Source organism: Anoplophora glabripennis, unplaced genomic scaffold (assembly GCF_000390285.2).
Source record: "Anoplophora glabripennis isolate ALB-LARVAE unplaced genomic scaffold, Agla_2.0 scaffold114, whole genome shotgun sequence".
NCBI classification, from domain to species: Eukaryota; Metazoa; Arthropoda; class Insecta; order Coleoptera; family Cerambycidae; genus Anoplophora; species Anoplophora glabripennis.
In genome coordinates, this window is record NW_019416319.1 from 571672 (window position 1) to 592566 (window position 20895).

Below are 20895 nucleotides of genomic sequence, written 5' to 3' on the forward strand. Positions count from 1 at the left end.
AGTAAAAGGAAATAAAAGAACAAAACCAGCCAAGTTTGGCATGGGTACAAAGAGTGGAATTCAGAAGAAACGGAGAAAAAGTAAACAATGCAGAAATCTATAAAAAGAGCATCTATAGTGATATTTCAAATTGTCTGTCAATAGCAGAACCATCAAGATAGAACTGAATTTCGGCAAACCACAATACATCTTGATGTCAGCGGCCCAAAAGTAGAAAATCGATCAAAAATCGAGCGGATAGGAAGCAGATAATTAAAAGAATTAGAGACTTGAAAGTGTTAGTTAGTTAGTTAGTTTGAGTTTTTAGCTAGAGTAACAACAAGAAAGAAAAAAATCAAATAAATAATAATCTATTCAAAAAGCGAAAGGTAAATTCAACAATTGCGATAAAAGAAGAACCGGCAGATGGTTTGTTTGTTTTTGGCGACTTTTAAGCTTTTTAGCATTTGGATAGAGACGTCACCTATCTGCAAGGAAGCCCCCCCAAACCGCACAAAATGTACCCCGAAGAGAGGTTAAACGCAAATATAACCTATTCCACCGGCCACATCTACTTCATCACCCATTTTCAAGGGAGATAAAGCCCACGAAGATATTGTCACGCCATCCGCACCAAATGGCCAAAAGCCAACCCCAAAAGAGGGCACGCATCTCTGTTCTGGATATGATAGACCTCACAAACATGATGTCACTTTTCTAAATGCTAAAAACCAGTCAAACTGGCTAATACCAGACAAACAAACCATCTGCCGGAACTTTATTCTAGAAGTCAAAAATAATTTTCAATTTTGGCCGACACCACTTTTTGGACCTTTGCTAATATCTTCTTGGTTATTATTACATTGTGTTGAGCATTGAATACAGACTCCATATACTTGATGGCTTAAACGTGTTTAATTTTTCAGCTAAATAAGTTAAAAGGACATCTTCATTTACTAGCATTACTTTTTTCCTTCTTCGAATAATTAAGATGCTTTTGTATCTTTGCATGGTTTTAGACAAGGCGAAATCGGCGGTTTCGTATGAAAAAATTAGTGGATTCGATTTTTTTGCGTAATCACCTCCGTGAGATGTCCCTGAATAAGGATCAAAATGTTACCGGCCGGTAACCTGGTCACAATTTTTTCAAACTAATTTTTTTTTCGCTTTGTCTATTTGCTTTTGAATGCTTTCTTCGTCATTTTCATCGCTAATCATTTTTAAACGACTTAGAGACTTGTAAAAATATAAGCGTCAGAATTTCAAAAGCTTCTGGTGACGGAAAACATAGTCCGTAAAATATTTGTTGAGATTTCAAGAAGAAAAATTGTTACAGTAGATAACAGAACTTTATTGGCTTATTATTTTCTTGGAATTCTATCGCAACAAATATTGTACGGACTGTATCTACTTTGCAGCACAAGAAGGTATTTTATCTGGGCGTTCTATGTGGACGAAAATAGTGAAGATAATGTCCCCAGCAATTTGTGGTAGCGTTCATCGCGGGTTTTTTAGAGCCGCCCCGTACAATTAAACAATTATCCGCGCAACGGAACGCCGTAAATTTCGCAGACTTTCCGAAGGAGTGTGTGTGAGATATGGCATAATCTAACAGTACTCGGCTGGCGCAACAAAACGAGTTTTATCTCTCTACAAAGCTTATTGTCGAGTTTACAGATTAACGTAGAAAATTATAGTGGCATGCGCTCTCTCCGCGAAGTAGAGAAATATATGGGTTTGACACAACAGAACGGTAATAACTGTAATGCCATATAGATTACATCGGAATTATTGTTCGTGAAATATTCAACTCTAACGAGGTCTTTGTGTTTGATTAGACTGGATGCTTGGAGATATTTATTGATTCAAATTCAAATAATTTTTTCGGAGTGGCGTTATTTTTTATATTGTCTGTAATTAGACAGTCCCAAAGACATTGACATTTTAATATTTTACTAAAAAATTACCTGGTATACCGGTTTTTGAACCGCATATTCGGATTCCGTATCAAAAAATAAACAAGATGTATGTCTTGGATATAGAACTTTTTTTTATTGAGTTGTGTATAAATTAAACTAATTTATGTTTTAAAATTATTATTTATGGTATTTTAAGAAACAGACGTAATAAAAAAAAATTAAAGTGATAATCTGATTGATATGAAATATTTCTTAAAATCGTTTTACAAACGATTATGTGTTACTATTTTTTTAATCAAAAATAAAACGAAATTAAACCGTGAACAGTTTAAACCCAAGCAGAATTCCATCATGTTCCGAACGCTTCCGAGGGACAACAAACTGCTGTTCAAATCACTGTTTCATTTAGTTACGTTTTTATTTTAGTTTTCGACTTTATCGGTTTACGAGAAGGTGTTTGTGAAGCTTCTTTGTGTATCGTAAGTGTATAAACCTTATAAAGTAATTTATTTTAGTGTTAGCACAGTGTATTTATTGTGTTTTAATTTGCAAGATTTTTTTTATATTATGAAAAAGTAAAACAAAGATTATTTCAACTTGCAAGTACCAAATAAGAAAATGTTTGTAAGATTGGTGCAACATTTAAGACATTATGGGACCTTTGAACACCAATATGCTAATGTTGGTTGTGAACATAGTGAGTGAGAACCAGAAATTCAAGTAAGTCGTATGCTGTAAAAATCAGGTAATTAAACACACTGTTTACTTATTCTTATGTATTTCTTTTATCGTTATTGACTACTGTTTGAGTTTTCTGTTACATTATTTCTTATCTACTGTTTTATAGCTTATTTTTCACGACAGAATCTGAAAACATAAGCTATTGGTACAGTCTGTACGATACTTGTTGAGATAGAATTTAAATAAAAGATTTTGCTTTGCTACGTTGTTTTTTACTCGAGTCGATATCATTTTAATCGGATGCAAGTCGCTAAAGTTTTTCTACCTTGGGTGTCGAATGCGGTTAATTCCAAGAAAGAGGCGCAAGGGTCTTCTTGGAATTCTATCTCAACAAATATCGTCAAAGTTACTTATACAGGGTATCCCGGTACTTGATACAAAAAAGGCTATACAAATAGATGAAGTCACAATAATATCAGTTCTTCATATAATTTTTTTTTTCATACGGGCCTTCGTTAATAAGTTACGGGCCCTCAAAAGTGAAAATTAAAAAGTTATTTTTATTTTTAACAACCCAGAATTTTTGCAGATTTTCTCGGCTCTTATTTGAAAAATATGTACGCTTCCAACATAGTAATTAAGTGCAATTAAAAATTAAAAACGAAAAATGGTGGATGCGCCGCTCGATGTGCACCGACTGTGACATAAAATCACAAATATTTCCTAAACTGTTAATTTTACCGAGTTGAACCAAGAGGGTATTATCGTTGGCAAATTCTTTAGGGAACTTATTTTTGATACAGGCAGATTGCGATCGTCATCTATGCAAAAATTCTGGGTTGTTAACCATTGGGCATAGCAAAAATTCTGGATTGTTAACCATTGGGCAAAGTCCGTCCCTGGCGTTCTGGGCATAATGAAATGTCACTTACAATATCAAAAACAAGCTGTATGCATGTGTTATCGATCACCAAATTTGCATCATGCTGAAGTTAATGGTTTAGAGACTAAATAAAAATAACTTTTTAATTTTCACCTTTGGGGGCCCATAATTTGTTAACGAAGGCCCTTGTGAAAAAAATGTGTATGAGGAACTGATATTATTTTGACCTCATATATCTGAACTCGACTTTTTTGTATCAAGTACTAGGACACCCTGCATATACTTATACATATATGTATATTTTTCAATTTCTGAAAAATTTGTAAACATCTACAGCAGTATTATAAATTTTTTCAACAATAATGTAGAAGCAAAAGTTATAACATTTTCATAGTGAATCTATAAAATTTGAAGATTTGTTTGGTAATAATTGTGTTTCCTATAATAATATACAAAGTAAAATTAATAAAACATATTAAATGCAATTTGTTGATAATATGTGACACAAATTGTAGATAGTTACATTTTCTATATAAATTATAATCAGAAGTAATGCAGTTGTGTAAATTGTTATCTATATTTTCTGTGTAGCCGTAATTTATAGGAAATTGAGTTTAAAATTATAAAATATGAAATATTTCTTTAAGCTACCATCCACGTTCGGTTATTGAATTACGTGAGCAGAAAAGTAAAGTGCTTATTTCAGGAATGCTTTACGGTGATAAAAGTGTGAACAAATTCAGTAGAGGTAACTGTTCTTAGCTATCTTACGAAAAAAACTAACGATATATACATAAAATAAGTTATTTACTGGAACTGTTTGTAAATATAAAACCTATTAAAATTGACAGTAAGTTGTATATTTTGGCATTTTATTAAAAACGGAATTAATGCTAAACGTATACCCTTGACCCGTAAGGGGTAAGAAATCAAATTCACTATGGAACAAATGTACGCGATATATGTTACAAAAATGCACTTGAAACTGTTTGATCTAGGAAAAGGAACATAATAAACTAGTGGAAAAAATTAAGGGAGATGAAATATTTCATCAATTTTTTAGTGATTTTTGAAAGATTATCTCTTAGTGAAAAATTATCGTCGAGATAAAAACAAAGCAGTTTTGAAGCTTTAAATCTCTAGTATCAAAACCTTTTGACAAAAAAAATTATTTGAACTAGGATTATCGATATCTGAATCTAAAGAGATACTTACCTCGAGAAAATAAATATTTTTTTTTGGACTGTTTACGGACTCGGAAAAATGTTTTCAAACTCATCAGTGTAGAAGCCAGTTAGCTTGTTTAACCAGCTTCAATTTGCTTTTTGAAACGGCTATTGGTTACCGAGATATTAATGGTTGAATGAAAAATGACACTTTCGTTTTTGATCATCAATCAATAAAATATTGCACGGTAGAGTCAAGGGCTGCTTTGAAAACTTGAATAAATTCCCTAAGGACCTATCATGGTTTTCGTAGAAAATATTTTTTTTCTATAAACGTCAAAAAATGACAAGGTTTGCGCATTGACAACAATATGCGAAGTGACACTTTTTTTCAGATTCTTACGTTACTCTGACACTGTGCGCGAAATACTTCGCGCACTAGGGTGCGAAGTATTTCGCACACTGCATGTAAATTAATAAGAGTTTTGTATTTCAATCTTTAAAATAATTATTATTGTTGTCAACAACGGCCACTTTGTTTCCATAGTAACAGTGAAAATTTGATTAGGAAATACATTTTAAGCCAGCTCAACACTATTTTCTATAATAAATTAGGCATTTTACTTATTTATAATATTTTTAAGAGATAGATTTTGACGTTTGTAGAAAAAATATTGTTTGCATCTCGTGCGCGAACTACTTTCGTGGTCTCGAATAAATTCAATTCTCGATCACCAAAGTAGCATTTCGCGCACTAGATACAAAAATAACTATTTTGTATCTAGTGCGCGAAATGCTACTTTGGTGATCGAGAATTGAATTTTTTAACGAGGCGAAGCCGAGTTAAAAAATTATTCGAGACCACCAAAGTAGTTCGCGCACGAGATGCAAACAATATTTTTTCTACAAACGTCAAAATCTATCTCTTAAAAATATTATAAATAAGTAAAATGCCTAATTTATTATAGAAAATAGTGTTGAGCTGGCTTAAAATGTCTTTCCTAATCAAATTTTCACTGTTACTATGGAAACAAAGTGGCTGTTGTTGACAACAATAATAATTATTTTAAAGTGACGTTTGTGCTCGCGTCTTCAATTTTTAAGTGCCAGATATTATTTAAAATAATGGAAATTGCTAGTGACGATGAACTAAGTAGTACCCCACCTAATTTGGCAGATGCGGCCAATTTGGTAACTTCAAATCTTTTACCGGAAAAATCGAAGCGCCAATATGAAAATGCATATCGGCAATTTAAGGAGTGGTGTGAAACAAATAAAGCAAGAAAAGCATCCGAAAATGTGCTGTTAGCATATTTTGCAGAAAGATCCAAGAAGCTGAAGCCTTCAACATTATGGGCAGTATATTCTATGCTAAAATGCTAAGGAAAACGTAGATATTAAAAAATTTACTTCGCACCCTAGTGCGCGAAGTATTTCGCGCACGGTGTCATGGTAACGTAAGAATCCGAAAAAAAGTGTCACTTCGCATATTGTTGTCAATGCGCAAACCTTGTCATTTTTTGACGTTTGTAGAAAAATAACTATTTTTCATTCTTGACATAATTTGAAAGAAAATACTTTTTACTGTTTTTTAGAAAATCTACCGGTAATTTACAAATATTTATGAAAAGACTAAAGTTGAGAGAAATTTTTACAGTTTAATGTATCCACAATAACCCTGCAAATTGACAAGTTGAGTTTGGAAAGAAGCAAAGAAAATTATCAAAATGAAAAAGAAGAATTTTTCTCGACTTTTCCCACAATTTTTCATTAGATATTGTTTAAATTTAAGAAAAAAAAACAAAAAAAATCAGATTTCTTCTCGAGGTACTTCTTTTGATTCCTCGATAATCATAACCCAAAAAAAATGTTTGTCAAAAGATCTTGAAACTAGAGACTTAAAACTTTAAAACGTTTTTTTTTTTTTTCATCTCGACAATACCATTTTTCATTGAGAAACAGCCTTTTAAAAATAACTAAAAAGCTTATGAAATATTTTTGTTTCCTTAACTTTTTCCAGTAGTGTATTTTATTTTACACATCTATACGGGGTGTCCCGTTCATGTTTCAAAATTCATGTGCAAATTCCGTATGGAAAAATAATAGGGGTAGTTTATGTAAAGTTTTTTTCTTAGACGCCCTGTTTTAGATATACAGTGTGTTGAAGTTGTTACTTTCCAAATGGTTTTTCTTAGTTATCCTTAAATCAGCTAAAGATAAAAATGTCAAAATTTGTACACGAGTAAATATCAACTGTGCATTAACAATAATGTGCAAACGGTTTCTTTCTGAAAAGCAGTGTCGCCGATACAGGTAATTGGAGGGGTACAATCGAAAAAAAATGTTAAGTCAAAATTTATTACATTTCTAAAAGGTTCTGTCTCTCCTTTAGAGTTTACAAAACCGTTTAGAAATGTAATAAATTTCGACTTTTAACATATTTTTTCTTTCATTGTACCCCATTATCTGTATCAAAGACAACGCTCTTCAGAAAGGAACCGTTTGCACATTATTCTTAACGCACAGTTGATGTTTACTCGTGTACAAATTTTGACATTTTTATCTTTAGCCGATTTAAAGATAATTAAGGAAAACCGTTTGGAAAGTAACAACTTCAACACACTATACATATTGAGATAAATTACAAATTTGAAGTTTAAATATTATAAGTAAAAATTAACAAATGTCAAATAATGACAGAGTGAAGGCAGATGGCAGAGAAAAATTCAATGACAGGTTAAAAAAATTTTGGTAATGTAAATTAAAATAAAAATATTAAACTTATTGTTTCATGGAAATTAATATAAAATTTGTCAGTAGAATATTAGAAAAGTAAATAATAGATAATAAAGTGTAAAGTGAAGTGAAGAAGAAAAAAATAGAACATTAAAACAATATAAAGGAAGGTGTAACGACCTTCAGGAATAGTGAGGATCAAGGAAAAAACAAAAGAAGGGAGAAAAACGAAATTAGATACAAAAAAAAAGGAAAATGAGAGAAGTCAAATTGGAAGAATAAAAAAAGGTTGGAAGTAAGTGGAGCAGAATAGTAAAATCAAAAGGAAATTTATATTACGTACAAGTAGATGCATAGAGGAACCTCCAGAGGCAAAGATAATGTAAAAGTAGAGTATGAAAATAAACTTCAGGTATCCAGTTGGTTAGCAGTGTGAGAAAATAACTCAACTCCTACTACTCAAGAAGAGAAAAAAAAAAGGTACTTACATAATTAATTTGTGAAAGTCAATACAAAGTATCAACAATAAGTTACAAATTTGACAGCTCTGAACATTTCAAGTTATTTGAGAATTAATATAATATATGTAATATTAACGCCCCTACCTTAATAGTGCCATATTCAAATGCATATACAATAGAAAGACATTGTGAAGTTTCACTGGAGGACAAAATTAATTTGACAGGAACAGGTCAAAAGTTATAATTTACAATTAGTTAACTAAGTGTTGAAATTTTAGATTAATAAACTATTACATGCAAGCATATGCAATAGTATGTAATCAACTTGAGAATGGAAACAAAATAATTTTGAAAATTTAGTACATGTAAAAAAAAAAATTTACTTTATAAAGTTGATTATATATGAAGGGGAGACTCGGGCAAAAGGAACCATGCGGGCAAAAGGGATCACAACATTTTCTCTAAACTTGCAGTAGATCGTCCATATTCGGTGTGTCTTGATAGTAGCCACCACAGTTTGCCATTGTTTGTGCGTTGAAGTGAGTTGGTAAGTACTTATTTCTTAGATTTATTCAATCAATAATATTTGTTGGTATCTTAAATCATTAAATATATATTAATCAATTAGAAATTATTCATAGCGCTTGATAGATATTCACAACTAAACACGTGTATTGTTAAAAGTATTTGTTTCTGTTTATAACCTAAAAATAAGGAAGTGGCTAGGATCCCGTTTAAATATTTTTAATCGTAGTTTGACGAGTTGGCTGCAAGTCGGGCAAAAGGAGCCGGGTAAGAATAACCGGTTCCAGTTGCCCGGTTCTTTTTGCCCGTTGTATTGAAATTTTGTGTTAAAAATTGAAAATAATTACAAAAATATATTTATTTTTTAGAAAATGGTGTTCAATTATAAACGCAAAAGCAATAGAGGTCAAGGATGGACAGAAGACACAATGAGACTCGCATTGAGTGCCATTGAGAAAAAAGAAATTTCAATACGTGGCGCTGCCGTACAGTTTGATATTCCATATCCAACCCTAAGAAAGCACGTTGTAAAACAATCCTGTAATAAAATTTGCGGAAGAAATGGAAGAGCAAATTGTTCAGCACGTCCAAGAATTGGACGCTCGTTTTTATGGTTGCACAAAACAAGACTTGTGCGCTTTGGCTTTTCAGTTTGCAGAGAAAAATAAGCTTCCGCACAGTTTCAAAAACGGTATTGCCGGAGAACAATGGTATTCAAATTTCATGCGCAGACACCCGGAACTCAGTCTTAGGACTCCAGAATCTACCAGTATTGCCCGTGCGTGTGGTTTTAATAGACCTCAGGTTCAGCGTTTTTTCGAGAATTTAAAAACAGCTAGAGAAAAACATAACTTAGAACTGGATAACATATATAACGTGGACGAGACCGGAATACAAACATCTGCAAAACGCCCACCTAAAGTCATTTCAACCAAAGGGAAAAAACAAGTTGGGAGTATTTCGTCAGTCGAAAGAGGACAACTCGTAACAGCAATATGTTGTTGCTCAGCTTCTGGCAAATTTATTCCTCCAGCTCTAATTTTTCCTAGGAAAAAACGAAATCCAAGATATTTAAATGGAACTCCGCCCGGCACTATTGATTTTGTAAGTGATAATGGTTGGGTAAACAGTGACATTTTCCTTCAATGGCTGAAATTTTTCGTAAAGTCCGTGCGACCAACTCCAGAACAGAAATGTTTACTGGTTTTAGACAATCACGTATCTCACAGAACTTTGGAACTAATAGATTATGCATCAGAAAATAACGTGGTAATTCTTTCAGTGCCACCGCATTGCACCCATAAGCTACAACCATTGGATGTAGCTGTTTATGGGCCATTGGGAAAATACTTTGAAAGGTCAGTCGACAAGTGGCAAAAACAACATCCCGCACAGCACATCACTTTATACGAATTGGGAGAGATTTTTGCATCAGCGTATTTGCAAAGTGCAACACCACAAAACGCTATTAATGGCTTCAAAAAGTCCGGTATTACTGATGGAGATATTGATGTATTTAGCGATATAGACTTTGCACCATCGTTGGTAACTGATAAATTGCAAGACAATGAACAACAAGTGCATAATTATTCTGACGTTCCGATAGCATCATGCTCAAAAGAAAGTGATAATCCGAATACTTCTAGTGACAAGAAGCAGAAAACTCCTCCATTGTTTAACAAATCTTTGGAAACCAAACATATCAACCGAAGTTCTGTAGATCATCATACTCCAGGTTCACCAATAATTTTATGCCCAAATGAAAAAAGCAAATCTCGTTCCGTTGAACAACCAAGAGCCATTTCGCCCATTCCATCTTGTTCCTATTATCAACCAAAAAAAAAAGTCATTTACTCCAATCGCTGAAATTAATCCACTGCCACGTGTAGAACGCAACGAATCCCAAAGGAAACGCAAAACTCAAAAATCCGAAATTTTAACTTCGACTCCTATAAAAGAATAGCTTAGAAACGAAAGTATTAAAAGAATTAAGATTAAGACAAAGTTGCCTTCCGATATGACAAATACAAAAAAAGTGACCAAGACCAAGGCATCAAACAAGCAATGCGAGTTGATATATCCAAAACCTCCAGAAAAACAACTTGACCCTTCAAATGAAAATGTGCCGTGTCTTGTCTGTGATGATACCTATGGCAACTCTGCACCGGGTGAGTACTGGGTAAAATGCAATTTTTGCCAGAATTGGGCTCATCAGTTATGTACTGATTACAAATCCGGTGTATACATATGTGACAACTGCAAGTCTTCTGTTATAAATAAACTTAAATAACATGTCACAATAGTTCTATACATTGTTCCTCTTGCCCATAGTATGTATTATAAGTTATGGTTACTTTTGCCCTTAGCAGTGGTTCATTATGCCCGGTATCTTTGGGCAAAAAGAACCAAAGTAGTCTTTTATTTTTTTATTTTTTTATAGAATATTCGATTTTGTTATTACATTTTAATAAAGATATTTTGTAATGTATCAATCGTATTATTTTAATTAAATTTTTTCAAAATTTTGGATTGAATTATGTGATTTTGATTGATTTTTAAAGTTAGGTGGTTCTTCTTGCCCGAGTCTCCCCAAAATAATTTAGAATTTAGTATTTCGTAAACAGTGTTAACTGAGGATTATTGTTTACAATTGTTTGTAGAAATACAAGAAATATTGGAATTGTTACATAAGTAATTTATGATTCGAGTTTTAATTTTGTTGTTTCGATGAATTGTGCTATATTGTTACTAGAACTGATCCTGAGATGAGAGTGGTTGAATATAAAAAAATTATCAAAGTATAGTTCTTATAATAATTTCAATTTAATAATAATAATAATAGAACTTAATCCAAATAAGTAATTTAATTTAATTTCGATAATATTATACATACTTATATAAAAAAAAATTATTAAATTAATATTAAAAATAAATTAAACAGTTTGCAATTATTACAATATATCGAAAACAGAGCGTCTAAGAAAAAAATGTTACATGAGCTGCCCCCATTATTTTCCCATGACGAACTTGCACATAAGTTTTTTTGAAACATGAACGGGACACCCTGTATAAAACTGTCTCAATAATCTCCACTACGTCAGAATGTTTCTTTTTACTAGAATATGTACTTAATAACTTCTTAATCTGTTCTTGTGTCGCTGTTATACGATAAGAACATTTTACCTGTTGTTATTATTATTTCTGTTGTTTGTTCACATCTTGCATGAACGTTGAAAAATACTGTCAGTAATAGCCAACATGCTTTATGGAAAGTGACACAATGACGAATTTATTTTATTACTATCAGAAGCCTTGGATAGTCAAAAGCGGGTAAATGTCACCTGTATATTTTTTGTACTGCTGTTTAAGAAAATGTCTTTTTTCGATCAATTTTTGAGCTGGGAAGTGACATAAGAGATCAGTAAAGTAGCTTTACCGAGTTCTTAGCACACATGCACTAAAAACAACGTTGGTACAATCCGTACAATATTTATTGAGATAGCCATAGAAAAAAATAAGCCAATAAAGTTCTGTTATCGGAACTACTGTAACAATATACCGCGGCAGAAGCATGCTTTGAAATTTTCCACCAATGTCTTTCTATCTCGGAGGTACAATGCAGTTAATTCCAAAAAAGTAACGCAGGGGTCTTCTTGGAATTCTATCTCCACAAATACCGTACGGATTGTATGTATGTATGTCTTAATTTTTAACAGCGTTCCTTCTCACATTAGTTTAGTATTTAACGGCTTAATATTCACATTTATACCCAGAAAGGAGAAAAACGTCTGCCAATTAACATCTCATTTGTCGGGATGTAATAATGAGAAATATCTAACATATCCTTACCGTTAACATTCTGTTAATTTCCTTATCTAGTATATGACCACTGGAAGCGGATTCTTAATTGCAATTAAGTATGTTTTGCGCAATGAAAATAGCGTAACATACGCGCGAGAAGGAAAAATAAACTAACAAGAATTTTATAGCATTTCTCAAGTTAGATGACTTCCTGTCAATTTCTTTGAATGTGGGAAGGAAATTGTAGATACGCAGAGTGAAAGTTTTTGGTTAGCATCTCACTAAAAGAAATGTGTTTGGAAAATTAGAATTAGAATTTCGGTTATATTATAAAGTATTAAACAATTGAATATCAGGCAGAACTAAGGATTCAAAAGTCAGTACAAGCAAAACAGAAAAATAACTAAGTGTGGTGTAAGTAGTAACGAAAGCAGGAAGACGAAAGTAAAAAATAATTGAAAAATTGACATGGAATGATAATAAATATCTAAATATGATTAGTAGAAATGCATTTATAGGAAATTAGAACAGAAGACAGTAAATGTGCTATAACAAAAGGAAGAGGAGACACATCTTGACATAGAGAAAATTTTTTTAGTCAATTCTTTTATCAAAAAAGCTAAATATAGAAATTTAAAAAGAAATTTATAAAGACAGAGTAGAATTAAGGATTCGCAAAATTAATTATAAAAATAGAAAAAGTTAAGACTAGTGGACAAAAGGAAATGGCTTTCCTTTATTTTATAAAAAGCGAATATTAGAACACAATATATTTTGTGTATGTCAGAAATTGAGTTCAAATAGGCACCTCCTATGCCATGGTAAATATTTGAAAAATGTATAATGGAAGCATGAACTCTTTTTACACATTTTTGTCCATTAACAGCAGCATGAATACAGACAATAGCATCTTCTTTACTGATAACATAATATTCCCAGCAAATAGACCTGTAGTGTTCAGATCTGTTAATCTAGAAGACCTTCGTGTGGGTGCACATCTTCCAATTCACCCTCGGGGAAATTTCCACTCAGCACACTACTCAAATACAAGTCTGAAATTTCCTGAGTAAAAAAATTGTGTAAATGGTGGATTGGATGATGTGAACCAATTCATTGGCCTCCTAGATCACCAGATCTGAACGGATATTCACGCTGTTGTAGCGTTAATAGAATGTTTCCATTGACAGTGAAAAGGCATGTCTGATACGGACAATATTTTGTTTTCTAAAATTATTCGTTGTCAATAGTGTCAATGGCGCGTTTTTGTTTATTCTTTTCTGTGATTTGATATGGAAAGACAATTGGAAAATTTATCACACCTCTTGTTTAATATGATGCAAAATTGAAAATTACATGTAGGTGTTAGATACTACACATACATACTTTTAAATAAAATCCTTTTCAAATACTTTTAAATTAAAAAAATAATACTTAAAAATTAGGTATATCATCAAAATTATTTTGTAGTTTGATAACAAAGTTGAAGTTTGTGTAACAATCTAATACAATTCCTTCAAAATTGTTATTCAGAAGTTTTGCTCATCTTCCGTTTACAACATCGACATTAATTTATTTACCAACCAGTCATTTCACCGCAATCTCATTAAAATGATTAATTTTCAATTTATATAAACAAGATATGTAATAGCCACGTAAATGATGCGTTAGTGCGACAAAACTTATGGCGTAATAAAATTTACAAAAATTAATTAACCTCTTTCTGCATTAACGATTCAAAATAGCTTGTTTTATTACATTAATTTATACTGTTTGTTCAAGTGGTCGTTGCTAGACATTTTTTGTTAGAACATCGCAAAATGATTAATCCATAGATTTGATGTATACAGTGTCTTCAGATGAAGCCAGAAATATTTTAGGGGGTCGTTGCTGAAGTTATTTTGTGAAAAATGTCCATATAACGTAGGTAGGTCGAAATATGCTTCGTTTCCGAGATACAGAGTGTTTAAGTTTGAATTTTTTATTTATTTTTTAATTATTTCATAGTTTTAAAGATATTGAAATTTGAAAAACGCTTTGGAGGAATAAATGTGCCTTTTTTGGGGTGATTCGAATACTTCTACTTGCACCAGTGGCGTTCAATATTTTTAAATAAAATACAATCATCAAATTTCGAGTCATTATCTTTAAAACTCTGAAATGATTAATAAAAGTAAATAAAAAATTTAAGTTAAACGCTCTGTATCTCGGAAACGAAACATATTTCGACCTACGTTTATATTATTTTTTTTACAAAATAACTTCAGCAACTACCCCCCAAAATATTTCGCACTTATTTAAAAACACCCTGTCCTTAACTTTCCATTTCATTTTTTATGATAATGAGTTATTTTTGTATTTCTCAAATATGAGGAACTACATATTTCATTATGAAGCACAAAAAATTTTGATTAGAGTATCAAAATTTATTTTAAAAAATCGCTTCTATGAGTACAGTATAAAAATAATAATTATTTTTGTACTGTACTGTGTAAAAATAATAATTATTTTTATACTACACTAATAGAAGCGATTTTTTTAAATAAATTTTGATACACTGACCAGAATTCTTCCTACAATTATTGTAGAAGGTATAACATTCTTACCTCAACAACTCTTAGATTAAATAGGTATACTGGCACTTCATTCTCTTTATGCAAATAAGAATATATATATTTCGAAATAAAAACTATGCATAACGTGAACATAACACACATAACAGTGTGTACGATGTAAGAAAAATGTATCATTTACAATAGGGACAATAACTTTTTGCTCACTTGAAAATATGCATACTACCCATACAATTACAAATAATATCGAAATGTTTCGTTGTCTATTTTGAACCAACAATCCACTAAATATCTATAAAGATTGTGCATATTATCTATCCATTTACTTTTACGAAAATTTAGTAGCAAGTTCTTTACCACAAAATAAAAGTTTCAGGGTAGATTGCAGCAACACTGCTTATAATTTAAGCTGTGCTTAAATTGTAAGTTTATCCTTTATTCATACCACATTTATAAACACTATTATGTAGTATAAGCAAATCTTTATTAAGCTTTCTAGTGCAAGACCTTAAAGTAATGTATATAACCCTATAAAAATAAGTTTGCAGTTTAGCATAAATTAAATTAAAACTTAGTAATAATACTTCAACAACATTTTTGTACCTTCATAAAATAAAATGAAGTTGTGTTATGCTTCCGAAGTAAAGCATTAAGTTGCAAAACGTCTAAATTAAATTTTTAGCAATCCACTTAAAATCTGTGATTACAAAATCGCATTTCTATAAAAGTATTTATTGAAATTGCTTACTAGCACATGATTTCATATCTACTATGTTCTACTATTCTACGTTGGAAAATATTAGAAGCGATTTTTCAAAAAAAAAAAAACTAAAATCATTAACAAATGTCGAAAATTTATTCAAGAAAACGTTATACGAGGTCTGTTTAGAAAATAACTGAACTCTTTGAAATACGCACTAATGAAGATATTTAGTTATACGTGGTTGGCAGCATTGCGTTGCGTATAACCTCCTCTGTATCCAAATGTCTTTAGATTGTTGATTTCTCATTTAGTTTTCGCAATATTGCTATTTCAGTGCAACAAGTGTTAGATACGATTTTTGAAATGTGCGATTTTCTGGAACAACCATGCAGCGTAAAATTTTGCTTGAAATTGGGGAAAACATTCACGGAAACGTTTCAGCTTTTGAAACAAGTGGTCGTCAATTAATTGGAGATGATCCTCGACTAGGCACGCCTTCGACTTCAACTCATGATTCCTAGGTTCAGAAAGCCAAAGATCTGATGCGTGCAAATCGCCGATTAACTGTTAGAGAAATTGCAGAAGAGGTCATGAAATTTTAATTACAAAATTTGAACATGCATCGAGTAGCAGGAAAATTTGTTCCCCGTTTAACCAAATAGAAAGAAAAACGGTTACGTAAAAAATCGCAAAAAGAGACCAGAGTTGTGACGAGATAATTCATTGTCATGGTTCTTACACAATGACAATGAACCCGCACACTCAACTTTGTCAATTCGTCAGTTTTGTGCCGAAAATCAGATTACTGTCCTCCCTCAGTCTTCTTACCTGCCAGACCTGGCTCCTTGCGGTTTTTTCTTATTTCCGAAATTAAAGTCATTGCTGAAACGACGCCGTTTTCAGACTATAAAACATAAATTTCGGTTATTTTCTGAACAGACCTCGTATAATTATTCTTTTTGACACGCTCTATAATTTCTTATTATATCATTATTTCTTTGATGAGTTTTCAACTAACTGCTTCTTAAAATAACCCATTGTACAGCTGCGTTTACTGTACTGCCACTATGATGGCTTAAAACACTGTATTGCCACTATGATGACATAAAACTTGATTCACATAGATATATTCAAATAAACTTTATGGAGTGGACTGTATATATAATTAAAAAAGTAAATCTTTGACAAAGTCGTGAGACATGTTGCCTCAACAGGCCTTCGAACACATCTGGCTTTTTACTAATTTTACTTGACCGTGCAGAGTGCAGAGGGTATAGAAAGTACATGCTGCAGGTTTCTTAATAAAGGTCTGTGGCAATTGATGAAATGCCAGATTTGTACGACAGGACCGTCTTACGCTCTAACACCCATTATTTTTAATTCCTCCCTTGTTCATCTAAAATAATCACTTATAAGTTCTAATAATACACCAAATACATTCATATAATGCGATCGGAAATAATAAAATGCTGGATTATAATCATATTATAATTCTTTAGCAGCACTCTTTCATATAAACAAATTTAACAACTTTATTAACTAGTTGCTAACTTTTTTCTTATAAGATTAGTTGCGTCGCTATAATAATTGAACATCGATGAATTGACGTCCGCTATTTTATCGTTGATATGTGCAGGGGAAGGCAGTAGAAAAGGTGTCTCATCTCGTGAGTCAATTTTTTTCATTAGCAACATTGTTTTTTTTTTAACAATTTGGGTCAAAATTCAGGTTTTCCAATATATTGGAAAAAAATTCTGATTTTAGAGAAAAATGATCAACACGAAATATGCGCAATAAAAAGAACAACAAAATGCCGCTTTATAGATTAAAATCGGATAAATTGTTTAAAAGTTATTGCAAAAAAACATAAAAAATGCATGGAAAAACAGCATTTTTTTAATTATCCATAACTTAGTTGTTATTTTTTGGAATTTTATAAATATACCTAAAAGTTGTGAGTTTTATTGTTCTTCAAAACTGTTGGCTCAATAGTTTTTGCAAAATTCTATTTATTTATCCCGTCAACTAAAAATCAAAAGGGGTAGGGGCCCTTTTGATTTTCGCGCCAATCCTTCGCATAGTTTTGAAGAACAATATAACTGATAACTTTCAGGCATCTTTTTAAAATTCCAACAACAACCAGGTTATGGATAAATTAAAGAATTGCAATTTTTTCACGCACTTTTTAGGTTTTTTTGCAATAACTTTTAAACAATTAATCCGATTTAAATCTACTGGACGGCATTTTGTAGGTCATTTTATTTCGCATATTTCGTCTCCTGAACAGATTTCTCTAAAATCAATAGTTTTTCCAGTATATTGAAAAAACTAAATTTCGACCCACATTGTTAAAAAAAATGTTGCTAATGAAAAAAATTGACTCACGAGATGAAACCCCTTTTCTACTGCTTTCTCCTGCACATTTCAACAATAAAATAGCGGACTTCGATTCATCGATTTTTTTAGTCCATTTACTGCTATAGCGACGCGTCTAGATATGAAGTTTAATCAAAGTGGTTAACACAGCACAACTGAAATTGAAATTAGTAACTCCACACAGGTTTGTTTATTATATAATCGGGGTTAATGTCTCATATTTAGCTTTTTCCGCATAAAATGTTAAAAGTATGTGAATTCCTTTCGATGTCTATATAGGAAATACATAATTGGTGATACTCTAGTCAATTAGTATGCAGGTATGCACCGATACAAGCATTAAGATAGTTTATCTCTACTTACAAATGAAGGTATGTGTTTCAAATTGCTGCCACTTACCTGAAACAGAAAAGAAAACATTTTAGTGAAGGTTATCTGTGGGAAATTAAATGTAATTAAGAGATACTGATAAATTGTAATATGCAAGGTTTTCAAGAGATGGTTGTAAGTGGCTACAACGAGCGCCAAAATAAAGCTTTTTCTAAAAAATCACAGTATATAAAGTTTTATAACAACAGAGGTCTACAGGGTGTTTGAAGTATTACTGCCTTAATTTTAACAGACGACAGAATACATTAAAATAAACAAAAAACATTATATGACATGGGTCCTAAACTCAACCATTTCCGAGAAATAAATTGTCAAAGTCCCCAACTTGATGTACAAAAGTTCGATTAATTAAGGAATATTGACATAACTGGGTGCATAGGATACCAAAATACAATGTTATTCACTTTTTTGAAATTCTTTATGCTTAATTCTAAGAAATAATTAGCGTTGTGCTAACTTTAAAATTCCATAAAATTCATATAGAGCAATGTGACCACGGCGCAGCGGTTAACACGAGTTCAACAACCAGCAATACGCAGTTAGTATCTGGAATTCGACCGTGTCCGAGTATTTTTTGCGTATCAGGATTTCCTTTCCTTGAGGTGTTTCTCCTTGCTTTTTTAAAATGTTTACTATACATGATTATCACGATATACATGGTGGAGCTCGACGCATTTATCGACGACGTTTTCCACATCGGCACGTCCCTAACACAACGTCTTCTTGAAACTGGAAGTGTGATTCCTCGTCCTGAAAATCATGGCCCAAACCGACAAGTGGATGTAATACGGAAGAACAAATTTTAGACATTGTTGAAACATACCCCAGGCGTAGTACTCGAAGCATGGCTCGAGAACTCGGAGTGTCTCACTGGACAGTCCACAGGACTCTACGAGAGCAGTTATTATATGCGTATCATCTACAGAGGGTTGTCAGCTGCCGATTTCGTCCTTCTGTTAAATGTTTGTAGATGTTTTTTAACTATAACTGCTTTACTAGAAATGGCATTTTTAATTCACATAATTTTCATAATGAGGCAGAACAAAATCCACATATCATACAGACATCAAATTCGCAGCATCGTTTTTTGATAAATATTTGTTGTGGAAGGAGACAATCTAATATCAGGTCGAGAAAAAAAAAGAAGCATCCTGAACCTTGAAGATTCTAATTTTGAAATCTTAGGATGAAAAATTTTTTGTGCATCACTCTCAGTGAAACCAAAAGAAATAATGCAAAATTTTACAATTTTTTTTCAAAGCTACCTCAGAAAAATTTTTCAGGCTTAATCAGTGCAAGGGTCATTTAGCCTGATTCGTCAGCTTCAATTTAGTTTTTTTATTTTCTGTACAATCATTCTTATTGATATATCGGCTATTAAGCGCAAAGTCGCCTTTTATTTGATCATCGATATTTATTCTCATGAACGTACTGCGTACGGAAGACGAGTTTTGGAAACTTCATTCAATCCTCTTCAAGGGTCTTTTCGAATGATTGAGGAAAACAATTTTTTTTCTCAGTACCTATTAATTTGAAAAAGTGCAAAAAATTACTTTTTCTGCTGTTTTGGAAAATCGACGACTACTTTCCGAATATTGCGAAAAGTAGTAGTAAGTTTGTAGTTTTTTTTAGCTCAATACATGCCCATGAGGCATGTAAATTTTGAAATCGATCGGTACAACCGTTTTCCTTTCCTGAATCGTCAGTTTCATAAAAAAAATTGCGTCATTTTTCTCACAATTTTGCGTTAAATTAATAATTTTGCACAAAAAAAAATGTGTTACTTTTTTCACAATTTCACATTGAATGCTTATCAAATGTCGAAAAAAATTCTGATGTTTTTAATGAAAAAAACTGCTTTTTTAAACGTTCGAAAAAAGGATCAATAAATCGTATAATGATGCGTGCAAAAAAATGCACGAAGATTCACTTGGGGGTATCAACTTAAATTAATACAATTAATTTTAACTCGATGAAATACAGAATGCGAAGAAAAAAATCGCATCAAAACTGAACAGAAAAAGATTCAGTACAATTTTCAGAATATACAGAAACAATAAAAAAAAATTTTACAATTTGAAATGTCATATTTTACCACTTATTTTTAACATCCTTTATCCTGAAGATGAAATGTGTAGGTACATATCTATACATGAACATTTTGTGTTGATTTACAAAGCAAAATACAGCATTAAAAGTTTAGCGTAGTGTAATGTATAAATTGTTAGATACTAAACTTCATTGCAACCGGACGTACAGTATCAAAATTCTTACAGTCTAAAAAAGATAAATCTGCTTTTTCATTGTAAACACAATCGCGTTTCCTTGCACATCTATTACTTGGTGGCATGATTGCTTCTCCGTACATCAGCCACATGGCGCTCACAGGATATAAATTATTGAAGAAGTAATAAAGCAACATTCTGAAGTCGACTAATAGACTCATATCCCGTAGTATTTCGCTATAATTTGCACCTAAGCAACTTCATACATAAGCACTTCTGTAAAAAATGGAGGAAATAGTCAATTGGATTATAATAAAACGTAGGTACTTAGATGTAAGTGTAGTAGATTCTATGTAAAATCAGTCGGTAATAAAATTAAAATGTCTTCGATTTATTTTATGACTGAGTGGTATTTCAAAGTATAAGAAATAAACAGAATCATGAATCTTCTGCAGCGTCAATTATATATATATATATATA

The 20895-nt window shown here is 31.8% G+C and overlaps 1 protein-coding gene across 1 annotated transcript; it reads left to right on the plus strand.

Moving 5' to 3' along the window:
* The first annotated feature begins 8911 nt into the window (after positions 1–8911).
* Positions 8912–10216, plus strand: LOC108903210. Its single transcript, XM_018705309.1, has one exon. The coding sequence runs from the start codon at positions 8912–8914 to the stop codon at positions 10214–10216; it is 1305 nt and encodes a 434-aa protein (XP_018560825.1).
* Positions 10217–20895: the final 10679 nt, after the last annotated feature.

What these genes read in the sequence shown, in the direction of transcription:
- LOC108903210 (XM_018705309.1), top strand. Translation starts at nt 8,912, where the DNA reads ATGGAAGAGCAAATTGTTCAGCACGTCCAAGAATTGGACGCTCGTTTT.